Source organism: Anas platyrhynchos, chromosome 2, assembly GCF_047663525.1.
Source record: "Anas platyrhynchos isolate ZD024472 breed Pekin duck chromosome 2, IASCAAS_PekinDuck_T2T, whole genome shotgun sequence".
Classification (NCBI taxonomy): Eukaryota; Metazoa; Chordata; class Aves; order Anseriformes; family Anatidae; genus Anas; species Anas platyrhynchos.
The window spans coordinates 113,171,707-113,187,295 of NC_092588.1; the positions used below are offsets into that span (position 1 = coordinate 113,171,707).

Genomic DNA, 15,589 nt, shown 5'->3' on the forward strand with positions numbered 1-15,589 from the left:
CATTCTTCTTCAATGTTTTTCTCAAAACAACATTTTTTGTGTGTGTACAAGTTCACTGATGTTCATATCATGCAATACACATGTTTAAAGCTTTTTTAAAAGAATCAAATTTGTCCTCCTAGACAGTGGTTTTATTAGTCATCATGTGTAACTTAATTTTAGTAACACCTGCATGTTTTTTCATGTGTTGTGTGCAAAATTTTTACTTCACTGAGTAAATCATCTCTATGATGGAAATATACATATAATAGCATTAAAAAAAAAAAAAGAGTATGCTAGTCCTGCAGTTCTGTTCTATACACCTTAGGCAGGTTAAATAAGTTGATTATAGTAAGGGTAGGTAAGAAAAGGGATCATACTGAAATACATTCTTAAGAACCAGAGCATGGATTTCACTCACCAGTGACTGATGGTTCTGTGTGCCAGACCTCCCGGGAGTATGAATATGAAACAAAGATGTCAATATTAGGCCCCTAAAGGAAGGACTGGCCCTTCTATCTATTCAAATGAGCATTTTAAAATCTTGCCTGAAGCATTCTGTTATAGGTGTATTATTAAAGCTACCTCTTGTAAGTTAGCCAATGGCTAATAAATCAGTTACCGTAGTTTACCATGAAAAATGTCATTCTGCAGAACAGCATAATTATACAGCACTTGTCAGTTAGAATGGAAGCACTGAGTTTGTCTTGAGAAATTGTGAACTTCAAATTTTGAGAGAAAAGTGTAAGGCCAGTTAGACTTTTATTTCTTTCTCTATGGCCATTCTTAGTAGTGCTAACATTTGGATAGGCTATAGTGTGAATAATGTTGTATGGAGTTCCTTGATCAAAAGATTGATCACCTGTTACATTGACTTAAATTAGTCTGTTTCTTGAAATTCTTGCACGTTGGAACAGACTGTCTTTAGTCTTTGCTCATATTGCATATATTGGTCATATGTTTCAAAATAAAGTGGATTTTAAATTTAGTCTCTCTCTAATAGATTCACTCCTTATGTCATATCTTCATTTAAACTGGTAAACCAGTAAAGCTGTACTAACAGGAGCTTAAGGGTTGTTGTTCCTTGGCACTGTCATTTGTGTTATATTAAAAATTGATTTATTTGAAAGGGAGCCCAAAATTTCAACAAAAATTACAGAGTCAACACCAATATATTCTCCTGATTTTAACCACGGGTACTAGAAATGCCAGCTTCAGTAATATTTTTGAGATTACAGTATCATTTTCTTGTTATGAGAGGTAATGTTTTGCATTTGGTTAAATGCAGACTTGTGATGTATATTGAAAGAGACAGCAGAAAGACCACACCAGGAAAAGAGCAGCAAAGCGGCAATGAATACCTGTCAAAATGCCTGGATCTTCTCATCTATCACATTGTGCAGGAGCTGCCAGGAATTCTAGGTAAATTGAGTTGGTTAACTAAACAAATCTCACCTTTGCTTACTCCCTTGAGAAGCACTTAAATATTTCCTTAAATATACAGGTGGAAAGATCGTGTTTTCTGATCACATAAAGTTTGGATGTTATCAGCTTCATGAACTTTCTTAGTCATGTCATGATCAGATATTTTGTATTGGAATCTTGAATGCCGGATTCAATTCAGTCAGGGAAGAGGCCCAATTGTACAAGAAGTTTTATCAATGTTCTAAAGATATTCCAAAGACTGGAAATTCTAAAAACAAACTTACCTTATAAAGCACAGAGGAAGGAGAGATATAACACAGTATATCCATGAGTATGTGTTAATCATTTATGCTTAAATATGTATGCTGAGTACTTGCTTGAAGTAATTTTTCTGGAATATTTCAGCCTAGATACTTGAATATTTATAGATAATCTGAAATTGATCCCTTCATGTGGAAGAAAAGATGGAAAGATTTTCTCTGAGATGGCATCAGTGCTACCTTGCCCCATCCTTCATGCTTTAGGAATAAAAACTTGACATTCCAGCAAAGGAGCTGTTGTGCTAAGGATATGCATTTGGCCAATTTTAAGTGTATCTGCTCAAATTTCACTAGTATTTGAGTCTCTGGAACAATAAAAAGCTACTTTGTATTGGTTGTACATGTTCAAATAGAAATTTGCTTGGGTATAGCAGCTGAATTCCTGTCAACAAGTTGTCAACATTGAATATGCTCTAACTTGTCGTAGTTAGAGCATATAGAACAGTGAAAGGCATGTGGGCAAATACGACAAAACCTGCAAATTGCAGGACATGATTTTGATCTTTGGGCAACTAGAGAAGAAGCTGGAGTAGAAAGAAGTTAACCTGAAAATCTGGAGAAGGTGATGAAACAAGATGAGTATTTTGAGTGTTTAGACAGAAGGAATACAGTCTTGAAAAAGTAATGAGTATCTGTTGGCAAGATTTGAACATCAGTTTGATATTGAATAAAATAGATATCACAAAAATGACCCCAGATGAGTAGGAGTGAGACTGTCTTTCCTGGAAAAAGCTGTGCTGTATGATGTATGAGGAAAGATAAATTTTCCATTTAAGAGAATTAATTCAGAAGGAAGGAAAGAGGGAAGGAGGGATAAAAGAAAGAGAAGAGAGAAGGAGGAAAATGAAAAAGAAGAAAAGGAAAAGTGGATATGAGAAGGAAGGAACTGAGTGGAGGAAATAGGAGGAAGTAAAGAAAAAATGGAAAAGGGGTGGGGAAAAGGATGGAGAGAAGGAAAGAGGGGAAAGGAGGAAGACAAAAAGGAATGAAGGAGAAAATATGAGATTGATGTGGCCAGTCTGAATAATTGGCATTAAAATGCTTATTAAAGCTGGTGGGTGAGATCTCCCAGAGAACAGAGTAAGAAAGGTAAATAGCAACACAAGGAAGGAAATGCTGAGAGTCTTCAAGAAAGAAATGGAGTAAACTGAGCCGTGATTGTGTATGACTTGTCATTAAATAAAAATAATAAAAAAATCATAACTTTATTTTTCTATGAGATGATAGCTGATTTATGTTTCTTCTTGTTACATTATTGCTAGAATATTGAAAATGAAGTAGTAACACTGCAAAGGTCAGTAGTTCCAATGGTCATGCTGCTATTTTAAAAGAAACTTTACTTCTTATGAGAATGCAGGTTTTTGCCTTGTTGCAAACAGCTGGTCCTCCCCCCCCCTCCCTTTTTCTAACTTTTCTGACTAATCAGGTTCATATTTGGGTATATTGTAGGACTTGGAAATCTCAAACTATAAATGTTTTGAGGCAAAAATTCACCTTCTACTATCAACTATTAGTTGCTATATGCAACTAATGCAGTAGGCCCTGATATTTTCTCAGAGCTTGAAAGTGCAATAAATCAAAATAATCTGTTTCTTTAATATGGGTTCTGCTTTATTTATTTATTTATTTTTATGCTTTGTTTTCCTTTTCAAGCTAGATTTGTGTTTTGATTGTTTTTATTGAGATTAAATTTTCTGTCTGTATCTGTCAGAAGGCTTTTTCTTTTTTATTGCTCTAAGTATGATGGAGGATTATGTTCTGCTTGAGGAGGTAAAAGTTATGAGCTTGTCGGAAAAATGACGAGAGTTGCCAGGTGGAACAGTTAAAAACAGTTTAACTGTTGATTTAGAATTAATCCTAGGTGGTTTTTAATATGCATTTAGTTAAGCTCCTTACTGATCCCATCTTCTTCCACCAGATGTAGCTATAAACCAAATAGATTAACAAGTTGTAGAAATTGCCATTGAAGATACATTTAAATAAATGAAATAAAACGATAATCTTGTGGATAAATTTTAAAGTTTTCAGTTGCTGTAGGTAACAAAGAAATTTAATTCAGGTATGTTTAATATATAACCTCTCTCTAGAAGATAGGTATAATTTGCTTAGATCACACTAAGAATTGAAGCAACTGCATCTATTTATCAACAAATTGACAGAAGTGGTGATTGTGAGACAAATATATAGAAAGAGAGTGGAGGGTTCAACTGATTATTTGTTAATCACGGAGAGGTCTTGTTGAATTATGGTTTTGTTAGTAATTCTAAAGAAAAATGCTTTGATGGAAAGACAATATTTTGTTTTATGTATTTGGAGAGTTTTAGGCAACATTTTCATGAGCAGTATATTATAGAATGATTCAAATCTTTAAGGATAAGTATTTTTACAATGTAATTTAGTGCCTGGCTCTGTCATTCTGCCTTTGTTGAAAACTGTACTCCATGGGAGCAGTGGAAAAGCATTGCTATTTTTCAACATGAGTAAACTCTGTGACTTTATTTTAAAGGAAGGGCCTGTTCTGATATGAAAATTGTATAAAATACTGAATCATGTCCTTTATTTGTTTAATAGCTATGTGGTTTCCTTTTTACAGTTTTGTGTAGCTCTCTCATTAGGGAAAACATATAGTAAGTGTTTTTTAAAGACAGGATTTGGCTTATAATATTTCAGGCTAAAAGGACTGGATTTTCTTTCTTTGCATGTGACTTTTCTCTTGCTTCTTCTATTCTTTATTCCGTGCAGAAGTGGTCATGGATTTCTGAGACAATAACGTAAGACAAATTCAGCATAATGGTCCTTGGCTTTTATATTTCTCTTCTGAAGTTTGAATTACAGTTCTCACTACTGAAATGAGATTTTTGTTCCCTCATTGTTGTGTCTGAGGTTTGTTATGGACTAAGTTCTCTCACTGACCTGCTGCTACCTCTTTCTGTGAGATCATGAGAGTGTTCTTTAGATAATTAACGTCGTTGTTAAATCTGTGTTTATGCGTGCTCAGCGGGTGGAAGGCTTTTGAGGAAGTGGGGAACATTGCTTATTTCTTTCTTCTGGTGCTACTGTTGCTGCAGGAAAAATACACTCCTTGAGTATTACGTTACCAAAATATGGTGAAGCTCTTGGTGAGCTCTAGAGATAGGACAAGGAGTAATAGCTTTAAACTAAAAGAGGGAAGATTTATTCTTTACTCTGCGGTGGTGAGGCACTGGCACAGGCTACCCAGAGAAGTTGTGGATGCCCCATCCGTGGAGGTGTTCAAGGCCAGGCTGGATGGGGCTTTGGGTAAACTGCTCTGGTGGGAGGTGTCCTTGTCCATGGCACGGGGGTTGGAACTGGGTGATCTTTAAGGTCCCTTCCAACCCAAAGCATTCTGTGATTCTTTGATTCTATATCTCTGTAGCTGGAGCAGGAAATTGACCTGTCTGAAAACTAAATAGGAGATAAAGTGTTGGATCAGCCTTTTTTTTTTTTTTAATCATCATGCACTCACATGACCACTACTTTCATCAGGAGGGAGAAGATGGGATTGCAGTGAGGATACTGGAACAGAGATGCTTTTATAAGTCATTTTGTGCTGTTTAGCAAACTAGTTATGTTAGATCATCTGAAATGTTGTTTTCTGTAGGTGACATTCTCAATGCCTTAACAAATGTCTCTGGACGCAAACACCCATCAACGCTTCAGGCCAAACAGCTGAAGATGTGCCTTCCCATGATGCCTGTAGTACTTCATCTAGTGACATCCCAGGTACATTTTTTTCAAAAATTTTTAAACAAAGTACAAACTCTTGCAGTCTCACAATATCTAACTTCTGCTGCTTAAAAGATTAAATAGATCTTTTTATTAATGTATAATTAGGTTGATGGGTATTTGAGCTAAGTAGCAGCGTTAAAGATGTAAACCTTATTTTTGCATATTGTAGGACAACTCAAATGATAAATATATATTTTGCTTTCTTTTTCAACATGGCTGTGAAAAAATGTTTTTACTTTTTCTGGTCATAATGTATGCAGTTACTGTAACTTTTAAAACTTTTGCTAAATTCAAATAGGTATTTCGTCCCAGGATAGTCACAGAGGAGTTTCTTTTCAACTATGGGACCTTACTTGTGAGTATAACCATCATAAGTTAAATTTTGTTTGTAAAAAATACATATGCATAAAACTTTGGTAATTATTTAATGCAATGAAATTACATTACATTAATAAATTAGAGAGAGGTCTTTATTCTGAATATATTTTTTTTTAGTTTTGATTTTGGACTATCATCAATGACATAAAATTCAACAAAGGTAAATGCCTGGTTCTGCACCTGGGATGGAGTAATGCAGTACACAAGTACAGGCTGGAGAGCAGCTCTCCAGAAAGGTATCTGGAGGTGCTGGTCAACAGCAGGCTCAGCATAAGCCTGCAGCGTGCCCTGGCAGCCAAGATGGCAAAATGTATTTTTGTGTGCATTAAATACAGCATAGCCACCTGGTCGAAAGAGGTGATTCTCCCACTATATTTAGCGTTAGTTCAGCCTCACCTTGAATATCGCATGCAGAGGAGGGCAACAAAGTTGATAAAAGGATTGGAAGGCATGTCCTGTGAGGAGAGGCTGAGGACACTTGGGTTGTCTAGTCTGGAGAAGAGGAGACCAAGAGGTGACCTCATGGCTCTCTACAACTCCCTGAGGATGGGAAGTGCAGAGGGAGGTGCCCGTCTCTGTTCCCTGGTCACATGAGGGAACAGCACAAAGCTGCTCCAGGGGAAGTTCAGACTGGACATTGCGAAAAATGTCTTTACCATGAGGGTGGTCAAACACTGGAACATGGCTCCTTGTGAGGCGGTTGATGCCCAGTGCCTGTCAGTGTTCAACAGGCATTTGGACAATGTCCTTAATAATGTGCTTTAACAATATGCTTGGTTATGAAGTGGTGAGACAGATGGACTTGATTTTTGCTGGTCCCTTCCAACAGAACTGTTCTGTTCTACTCATTTTGTTCTATTGAAAACTACATATATCTACAGCAATCTATTGAGTTGAAGGGAAAATACGCTATCTTGGATTCAAGTATTCTCTGCATATATATGATACATTGCGAATTACTTGTGTACTTTATTTTACCTCTGAGTTAGGTTTACCTTTGAGTTGCACTCAGTATTCTTTATGGAATTTTTGCTGAAGCCCTGACTAGAAATTCATATAAATTAAAGTTGCCAGTACTTCTACATTGTATTTAGTTGATGAAAAGCTGAGTATTATAAGCTACAGAGATATTTGTCTCGTAACATCTATAAATAATTTATGATATTAATGAATGTAAATGAACTTTTAACTGTCCCATAAGATAGTATAGTTAAAATGAAGTATTACTGTTGTAATATAATTTCCATATATTGAAGCTGTTGTTTCTGCTGAATGAGGAAAAAGCTCATTTCTAAAGTTGTGTAGCAGTTAAGCAAATACTTTTAAGTCTGCATGTTCATAAATGACAGCTATGTATTGATTTCCACAATCGCATGCAGAAGAAATGCTTCACCACAGACAGCTATATTAAATTTTACTGTTCAGGCTCACTTCCCTTTCTCCTTTGACTTTCGATTCCAAGAAAATGTGGGTGTAATTTAGGTCTCCTAGTCAGTGATTGAGAAGAAAGTGTCCTCAAAATATCTGTAGAAAAATTCACATTACAATAAAGAGAAATGGACGTTGGATTACAAAATATTTTATCTCTTTGAAGCACTTATAAGTAGCCAGTGGATTTATTAACGGTTTTGGATCAACCATCTAGAAGGTGAAATTCTTTAGTCAACGGTATAGGTACAGGAGGCCAGGTACAACATAGGTTCTCTTTTGACTTTTCTCCAAATAACTTGAACTACTGACTGAGGAAATCAGGCTGGTTATGTTACCACACCTTTTCTCTCAGAGTAAGGAGGGGAAGATTACTTGACTGATTATTTCCTGTCTCTTGTCCTTCTATGTCTGTCGAACAAGGCAGTTCAGGAACTTAAATATGCTATTTCAATTTATGCATAAAAAGTGCAGGGAAGTAGTACATTTGAAAAATGAATATCAAAATAGAGTCTATTTTATATAACTGTGTTGTGATATGTCTAATGTAATTACTTCTGGAAGAGTAACTATCCATTCTACCAGGGAACAGTCTACTGTGGAATTTTTTTGTTTAGCAGCATTCCCGGTGGCATCTGTAAAGGGACAGTTGATCATCGGCTTGTATTTTTTCAAAGTATTGCACTATAATTGAGGCCTCTAAGACTTGAGCAAGCCAGTCCTTCAGGTTTTTTGTTGTAATTGTTGTTTTGTTTTCTGATTTATTCTGAAATCTTACTCTTTACAATGAAAAATGATTAGGAGTGGAAAGATGTGTGCTTGGTATTGGGAAAGAAAAAAGTAGTTATTTTCCTGTAACTGTTGTTCATTGAGAAATATATTTTTTTCTTGCTGCTTTGAAGTTATTTCTGTCATCACTGTAATTCTCAGTGCTCCTGTGAAAAGAAATTGAGAGGGAGTTGGGACAATCCTTTCATGTTTTCAGCTGTAAATAGAAAGACATGGAAAAGACAGGCTGTGCCCCAGAGGCACAGCTAATAGTAGGCTCCCAGTGCAATGCAATAGGTGCACACTCACCTGCAGTGGCATACACATACTCTCCATTGCTCAAAAAACAGCAGTGTATAAGTGCATCTTCTTCTTGTGTTTCCAACAGAAAATTAAGGAAATAAGCCAGAACAGTTTATGTATGAACTATATTGATTTTTCTAGATTAGTCTTGATGCTGTGGTTATGTGTGAAACTGTCTTAAATGAGCAAACAAAATAATTTGCTCTCTTCCAAAACAAATTAATTACATTATAACTGTAATTTTCTTCAAATGATCAGGAAGGTAAAACACCTGTTTTTTTAATAGAAACAATAGCTTTTTATGACTGCCTCTGAGATATTTTCAGATTATGAAATATACAATTAATTTCTATCTGAATTTCTAATTAGAGAAGAATCCTTTAGCTGTTTCTCACATACTGTGGAAAAGTAACCCATGTAAGCACTTCTGCCAATTTAATATGTAATAACAAAGCTGTAATTGATAAAGCAATATGAAACAAGTGTTTCAAAGCAATCGTTTTCTTAATGCTTTACATAATATAAATATATAAAGATGTGTGCACACTGAAAATCAGATGTTATCCGTGATATGTTCTCTGTATATTAAATCAGCAAATAAAAACATATCATAAATTTGGCTGAGAAGTTCTCCTTCTCTAGCAAGTGCCATTAACACGTCTTTTGCATATCCTGTGAAATAAACAGCTATGCTTAAAAGTAGAAGCAAAAGAGTGAAATCAAGATTAAAAGGCAAAAGAATAGTGGGTGTACATGTACAGTATTTACTTATCCCAGATTATTAATACTTCATTGTTCCTGTTCCTCCAAATGATGAGTTATTTAAGTGATTTAGTAGAAGGCTATGCCTTTTTCTATGCACTCTTGTGCGTAAGTGTATCCATAGTGTTGCGTAGAAGGCATGGAGATCAAAAGATGGTACAAATAACAGAAAATTGCATTTTCCGGAAGAGTCTTTGGTCTTTTTAGTGAGTTATTTTAACATAGGCATATACAAGGTAGTTCAAAGGCTTTTTAGAAAGTACAGTTTTTTGTTAACAATAAAGTAAGACATTTAATTACTGCCTATTTAGCTGGAAATGCTATCATTCCTGACATTAGTCAAAGTAATGGTCCTTACTGTACCCTACATTTAAGTGTCCAGCAGCATTAAAAACTTGCAAAATTATTTTATAATAGCCAGATCATGGATGCTTTGTCTTTCATATCTAAATTATTATGAGAATTCCTAACTGCATGTACATTAACATTTTGTATTTACACAGCCTTTAAAGAATTTCATATTGTAATTAATCGGTAGTTATGCTTCTTCGTTTTTGTTTCTAAAGTGTTTCAAATAAATGCTTCTTCTTCTGTAGAATTTTATCCGATCGATAGATTCAGGAGAAACCAACTTGGATGGAGCAATAGGTAAGATAATCTAGGATATTGCTGCACTTTCATATGTAGGCATTATAACTGTTGCATTTTGAAAAGCAATATAATGATTTTTACCAATAGGACCAGCTGCATCAGAAGAATTGATTAAGACTACTTTAGCAACATTTGAAGCAGTAACACAGCATCCTGTCTTGTTGACAAGCCATCGCACGACAGTAAGTCTGGCAACAAATTAATTAACTGCAGGGTAGTTGGCTGAAACCTATTGATAAATTGAATGTTTTGAAGATTTAGAAGCTGTTTGAATTATGCGTTAAAATGTTTTGTGGTTCTATCTGACAAGAATATTTTATTGTTTATAAATAGATTTAAATTTCAAGGACAAAGTAAAGCATTTGGACTTGGTTTACTACATTTAGTTCAAAAATTACAGAGAGAATGAGACAGATATTTGCTTAAGGTTTGGCAATAGCAGTTCTTAAAATGATTTTCATATAAATTTAACACTTGATTCTGTAAGCAAGTATGTTGCTACATATTCATGATTTTTTTTCCACTTTGTCTATATGCTTTCAATATATCTTTGAAAAAACAGTTTTGAGGGGTTAAAGACACCATTTCATCAACACCATTCCCAGTGAAATCATCAACAAGATGATTATAACAGTTTAACGGTTTATAACAGTTATGATATTTTTGTTTGTGTGTGTGGATGTTTTTCTCAAAGTATAACTGTTTGCTTACCTAAAATTGTATTACGATTACTAAACCCACATATTGTATGTCTCACATACCACTAAAAATTTGTTTTCTTCAAAGTTTTTGGTAAGTTTTTATTTGAGCTAAGCTGGCTGAAACCAGAAGTTATGTTATGAAATAATTGTCAGCAAAACAGTAGGCCAGAAGGCTTGAATTAGTGATTGACAAATCATTGTAAGTTGTCCCAATCCATTTTTGTGCCTGAATTCCCAGCAAAAGTATGACCCACCATACTTAATGGGATGACCATTTAAGTCCTATTGAAATTTGTGTTTCTGTACTGAAATTAAGTTAAGGGGACACTCATTATAGCACTTAAGTCAAGCACATAAAACAGCTTTATTTTATCAAGTTATGCTAGATAAGAATGAGTGTGTCTTCTTTTGACAGAAATATGTACCATATTTTATAGAGGTCTGTCAACATTTACTAAAATTGCAATACCTTCTGTCTGCACATTAAGTAGGCTTCACCTAGCTGCTGTTTAAACTTTAATGGTCTGGTTTTTGTTTTGTTTTGCTCTGGAAAAATAGCATGAAGGGGATAGCTCCCTTTTACAGCCCTTCCTCCTCTGCTCCTGTCCCCTCATTCAGTACAACATTATATTGAATTATAGGGAATGACTGTCCCGCTCTCTTGTAAGTAACCCTTGGCTAGTAATAAGTGAGTTTTACTTTAGTACCTAAATCTGTGGGGAAGAATTTACTTCATCACACATGTTGAAAGTTTTAGTTTGTTTAAAGCCTGTATGAACACATCAAGTAAGATGTAGATGTAGATAAAACTTCCTGCCTTTCCAATGACTGTGATTTTATGACACATATTGCTTTAGTAAAATAGGTTCTATGATTTAGAATGTCTGTATTAACATTTATTAATTTAAGAATAACTCTGTCCTTGTCAATGAACAACTTTTTTTAATTAGTTTGAGAAAATAAAATTCATTACTTTGTTCACTCATTTTCAGAAAGAACAGTTCTCCCTAGTTTAAGCCCTCCTGACACTCAACAAATAGCCATTCAGACAGAAAATAAAGTGGAGAAAGTGCCTTTAATTCAGTATGTTAAATTCAAGAAATTGTCCACTGTAATTAATAATCTCTAACCACATCTGCCACTAGTGGTGCAAACAGTAATTAGTTTAATACTATTTACGAAGTCTAGTGTGCTAATTATACTTGAATGTACAGCTTACATTACTTCAGAGGAAAGTGGTACTTCATCTTCTATGATGCATACAGAATATTTTTAGAAATGCTGTTACTCAAGGGATATCTTCTAATTGCTGCTCACTGTGCATGACTGGAATCTATGAATATAAATGCCAGCACCCAGTGGAACTTGGTGCTTTTTTTAAAAGTTGAAGCTAGACATGTTCAAGGTTCCAGATCAATATTTAAGTATAGCAGCGGTTAATAGGAAACTCTTTTACTGAGAGAAATGTGTATTTTAGGTTGATCTCTGATGCCTTGATTGTTCGTTTAGTCAAAGTTGGATATGAGCAGAATTTTATGAAGGGGAGAGTGGGGAAAAAAAAACACATTCTTGAGGATGTGTTTTTTCCACTATAACTGTGATATTTCTTTAAAATTTCTAATCAGAAATGAAATTCATATTTTTAACTAGGTTTAATTAATTTAATAATAAATGAGGTTACATTAAGCAAGCAGAACCAGTGTTTTTTGTTTAGGTCTGACTTAATTTCAGTGCAATGAATGTTCTGTAAGTTAAGATGAGTTTAAGAGTAACATTTCTGTGGTTTTTTTCCACTTCGAGAAGAAAAAAAATACGCTTTTTCTGGGTTTTAGTTTGTTTGATTTCCCTTTGTATTTGTACCTTGAACAAAGAAAGTTGAAAAAATTGATTTTCGTGATCAAATTTCTGATTGCCATCGACCTGAAGAAAGTTATTGAGGAGATTAATTTCTGTGGTGACTGACTATATTTTATATTGCTAAGTATGGTAAAATTAAGTGAAACTAATTTAAAGGAGTGCCAGTAATGAGCAGTCATTTCATTTTGTATGCAGTTGTGTGCATTTTTACAAGATATAAAGTAGAGAATAATAGTAAGTGCAACTCAGCATGTTTTGACCAAACTGTACTCAAATATTATGATGAAGGCCCTCAAAAAGAATCTCTATGGGCTGGAATGGAACATAAGCCATGGTTTTGTAAACCAGCACAAATCCATGTGTTTGTTTCCTCCTTATACCTGAAACAGAAAAATATTTAATAAATTCAGATAATAAGTGTTATAAATATATATATGTAAATTTTGGTAAAGGTTAAAATTTAATTAAGAATTAGGTACCACAAGTATAATTAGTATATTTCTTCTCTTTCTCTGTTAAGTGTACTCATTTGCCAAAAAAAAAGGACCAATAGTAATTCAGAGTGCTTTGAGCAGTGATGAGGTTCACGATAGCAGTCAGTCAGTTCCTGTGGGAATCCTTTTTGTACTCTAACTAGCTCCTAAAAATGCTCTCCACACTGCACAGACGATCTTTTACATGAAGCATGAAAGTTCTCTGGTTGAGACAAAAGTTGTCAGCTATGATTCTCCTCCTAAAGGTTTCAGAACCTATTTTTAAAAATCAGGCCTAAATAAAAGAACCTTGAACCCGATGAGTTGCTTGATGGGAAGTCAAGGGAAAAGCAGTATGACATGGAAAACTACTGACTGACAATATGAGAGTTATTATTTTTACCGCACATGACAACAGGGGATAGAAACTTTAGCAAGTGCTTCTCTCAGCTCATCTTAGTCTTTTCTTTATTCAGCATCAATGTGTTCTTCATCCATAAGCTGTTCTGATCTAACCACTGACACCCTAATTTTGTCAATGTAGGGCATGACTATGTGGACATATTATACATCATTTCATCAATCACTCTTGCTTTTCAAGCAGATTAAAAGCATACACCCCATGTGGCTTTCTGTCTATTACACTAATCCACATGACACAAGTCTTTTTTTTGGTGTGCAAAACCAGTTCTGTACTAATTGACATATTGAGTCAGTCAATCAGTGCTGTCTCTCCCCTGAAGTAAAAAAAAAAAAAAAAAAAAAAAATCTCAATGAAGATTCTGTAGTTCTGAAGACTTTTCAACAAAATTTACAAAAATGTCATCCTTCTCCCTAATTCATTCTTACGTGTATTATATTATTGTTTCCATTACATTCTGAGAGATTACTGGGAATATAAAGAACACTGAGGAGCATGCTGTGCCTGCAGCAGATGCTTTAAGAAATTTGAAGGCAGCACAATTCTAATCCCATGGTCACTCAGCAGCAACTTTGTATGTGGAATTTTAATGAGCATAAATGTCAGGGTGATGTTGGTTGTTGTGGATCTTACTTGGGACTGGAAATAAGGTTCTGGAAGCTGATCGTCGTTGCTTTATTACATTCTGCTTTGAATTGTGGGTAAGGAGAAGGTATTTGTCAGTAGTTGTAAATTAGACACGTGCACACTGGAAAGAATAAGAGACCTCAAGAAAAATCCCTGAAGGTAGTGTGCTTTGTCATTTGCAAGCATGGGTAAGGTAGCTGCATGGAACGGGCAATGTAGTTTCTTTATTTCCAGTCCACCCTGTGTGACACCAAATGCAAAGACTTTGTCCATAAACACTGCCCTGAAGAGCTCTGGAACTCAGCTGTAAGCAAGGTAAAGATTCTTTAGGCTGGTAATGTTAGTCCTATTGAGGCAAGTTCTGTGGCCTTGAGAAGAGGGTTAAGCTACCCATAAAAATGTAGCCTCTGTTGCAGGTGATAACAGGTAATGTTGGCTATATGCTAGTTTGTTAATACGTGGCGGTTGCATGTATGTGTTGAGTAGCTGAATTCATCCTTGTTGACTAGCACAAGTGAATGGATGTGTAGTTCTCCATCATAGGGTTCCTTCCCTAAATAGGAATATGCTAGTATGGGACCCTTCCTCTGTGAGCCCTTGCAGTGTTATAACATCTCTTTAGCGCTTATATATGGAGCTTTGACATTGCTTGGTGAGGTTAAGGAAAAGCTGAGGCAATGTTTCTTTCTTTTGAATGTAGGAAAGTTTATTTAGGGTGCTGGCCTTATGTGTCTAATGTGGCCTGTACAGTACAGACAAAAAGAAAGACTGAAATCACAGTTGTCTCTTCCAAGCCTCCTCCCATTAGTACTTGAATACTTCATTACTCTGAAAATACGGCTTGCCTCTCTTTCTCTTTTGAAGGTTAAAGTAACACTGAGACTTTACAGAAGATTTTCCATTAAACTGTGGTTTGCTTCCAATAGATCTGATCTGTGTAGCTGATAAAATTCTGTAGAAAAGTGAGTACAGCTTTTGCCGGATGCTCAGACCTCAGTAGTATAGTTTTCCTTGCAGGAATCAATGTTATTAAGAAGACAGATGTTCTTTTTTGGATTGTTCTTTTGGGTTTGGATACTCTACTTGGATTTTCAGAAAGTTTTTGACAGTCAATGCACCAAAGACTCTTAAAATCCATCAGTGGACCTTTTCTCTTGTCTTATAGATCAGCTTCTTTTACGTAGTTAAAATTTAGTAAGTAGAGAACTGAGATCAATTTTGAAAGTGTAGGTATATTAAGAAGGATGCATTACAAAGATCTATGTTGCTATTTATAAGTAATTCAGAAAAGGGGATGAATAGTGAGGTGACAGCTGACTGATGATGCTAAGTTATTCACAGTAGTGGAAACTAAAATTGACATAAGAGTTGCAGAAGGTTTTCAAGATACTGAGTAAAAGAACAACATAATGATTTGCAAGATACTGAGTATAAGAACAACATAATGACATGCAGTTCAATACTGATAAATGTCAAGTGATGCACATAAGGAAAATCATCCAATTATGCCTATACGATGTCAGTCTCTAAACTACTTGTAACTGTTTTGGCTATCTTTTAGCATAGTTTTTCTATGAAAATGGTGGTGTTACATTCAACTGTAATCAGAAAGACAACTACATTATTAGAAATGACTGATAAAAGACCACAGAAAACACCACAGTGCCATAGAAGTCCATGATTCCCTCCAGTCTTGGATACTGAGGTCTTGGATAGTTGTGGTCTTTCACTCTAAAAGAGAAAAAG

At 35.0% G+C, this 15,589-nt stretch overlaps 1 protein-coding gene across 6 annotated transcripts in view; it reads left to right on the plus strand.

Moving 5' to 3' along the window:
• Nucleotides 1-15,589, plus strand: part of ULK4 (unc-51 like kinase 4) — a 231,653-nt gene that overhangs the window by 69,446 nt on the left and 146,618 nt on the right. For all 6 annotated transcript variants that reach the window (XM_038173765.2, XM_027451164.3, XM_072033362.1 and 3 more), the window contains 5 exons: nt 1,268-1,401; nt 5,347-5,468; nt 5,773-5,829; nt 9,710-9,761; nt 9,852-9,946. In XM_038173765.2, the coding sequence (XP_038029693.2) occupies nt 1,268-1,401; nt 5,347-5,468; nt 5,773-5,829; nt 9,710-9,761; nt 9,852-9,946 (460 nt within the window). The remainder of the gene's footprint in view (nt 1-1,267; nt 1,402-5,346; nt 5,469-5,772; nt 5,830-9,709; nt 9,762-9,851; nt 9,947-15,589) is intronic.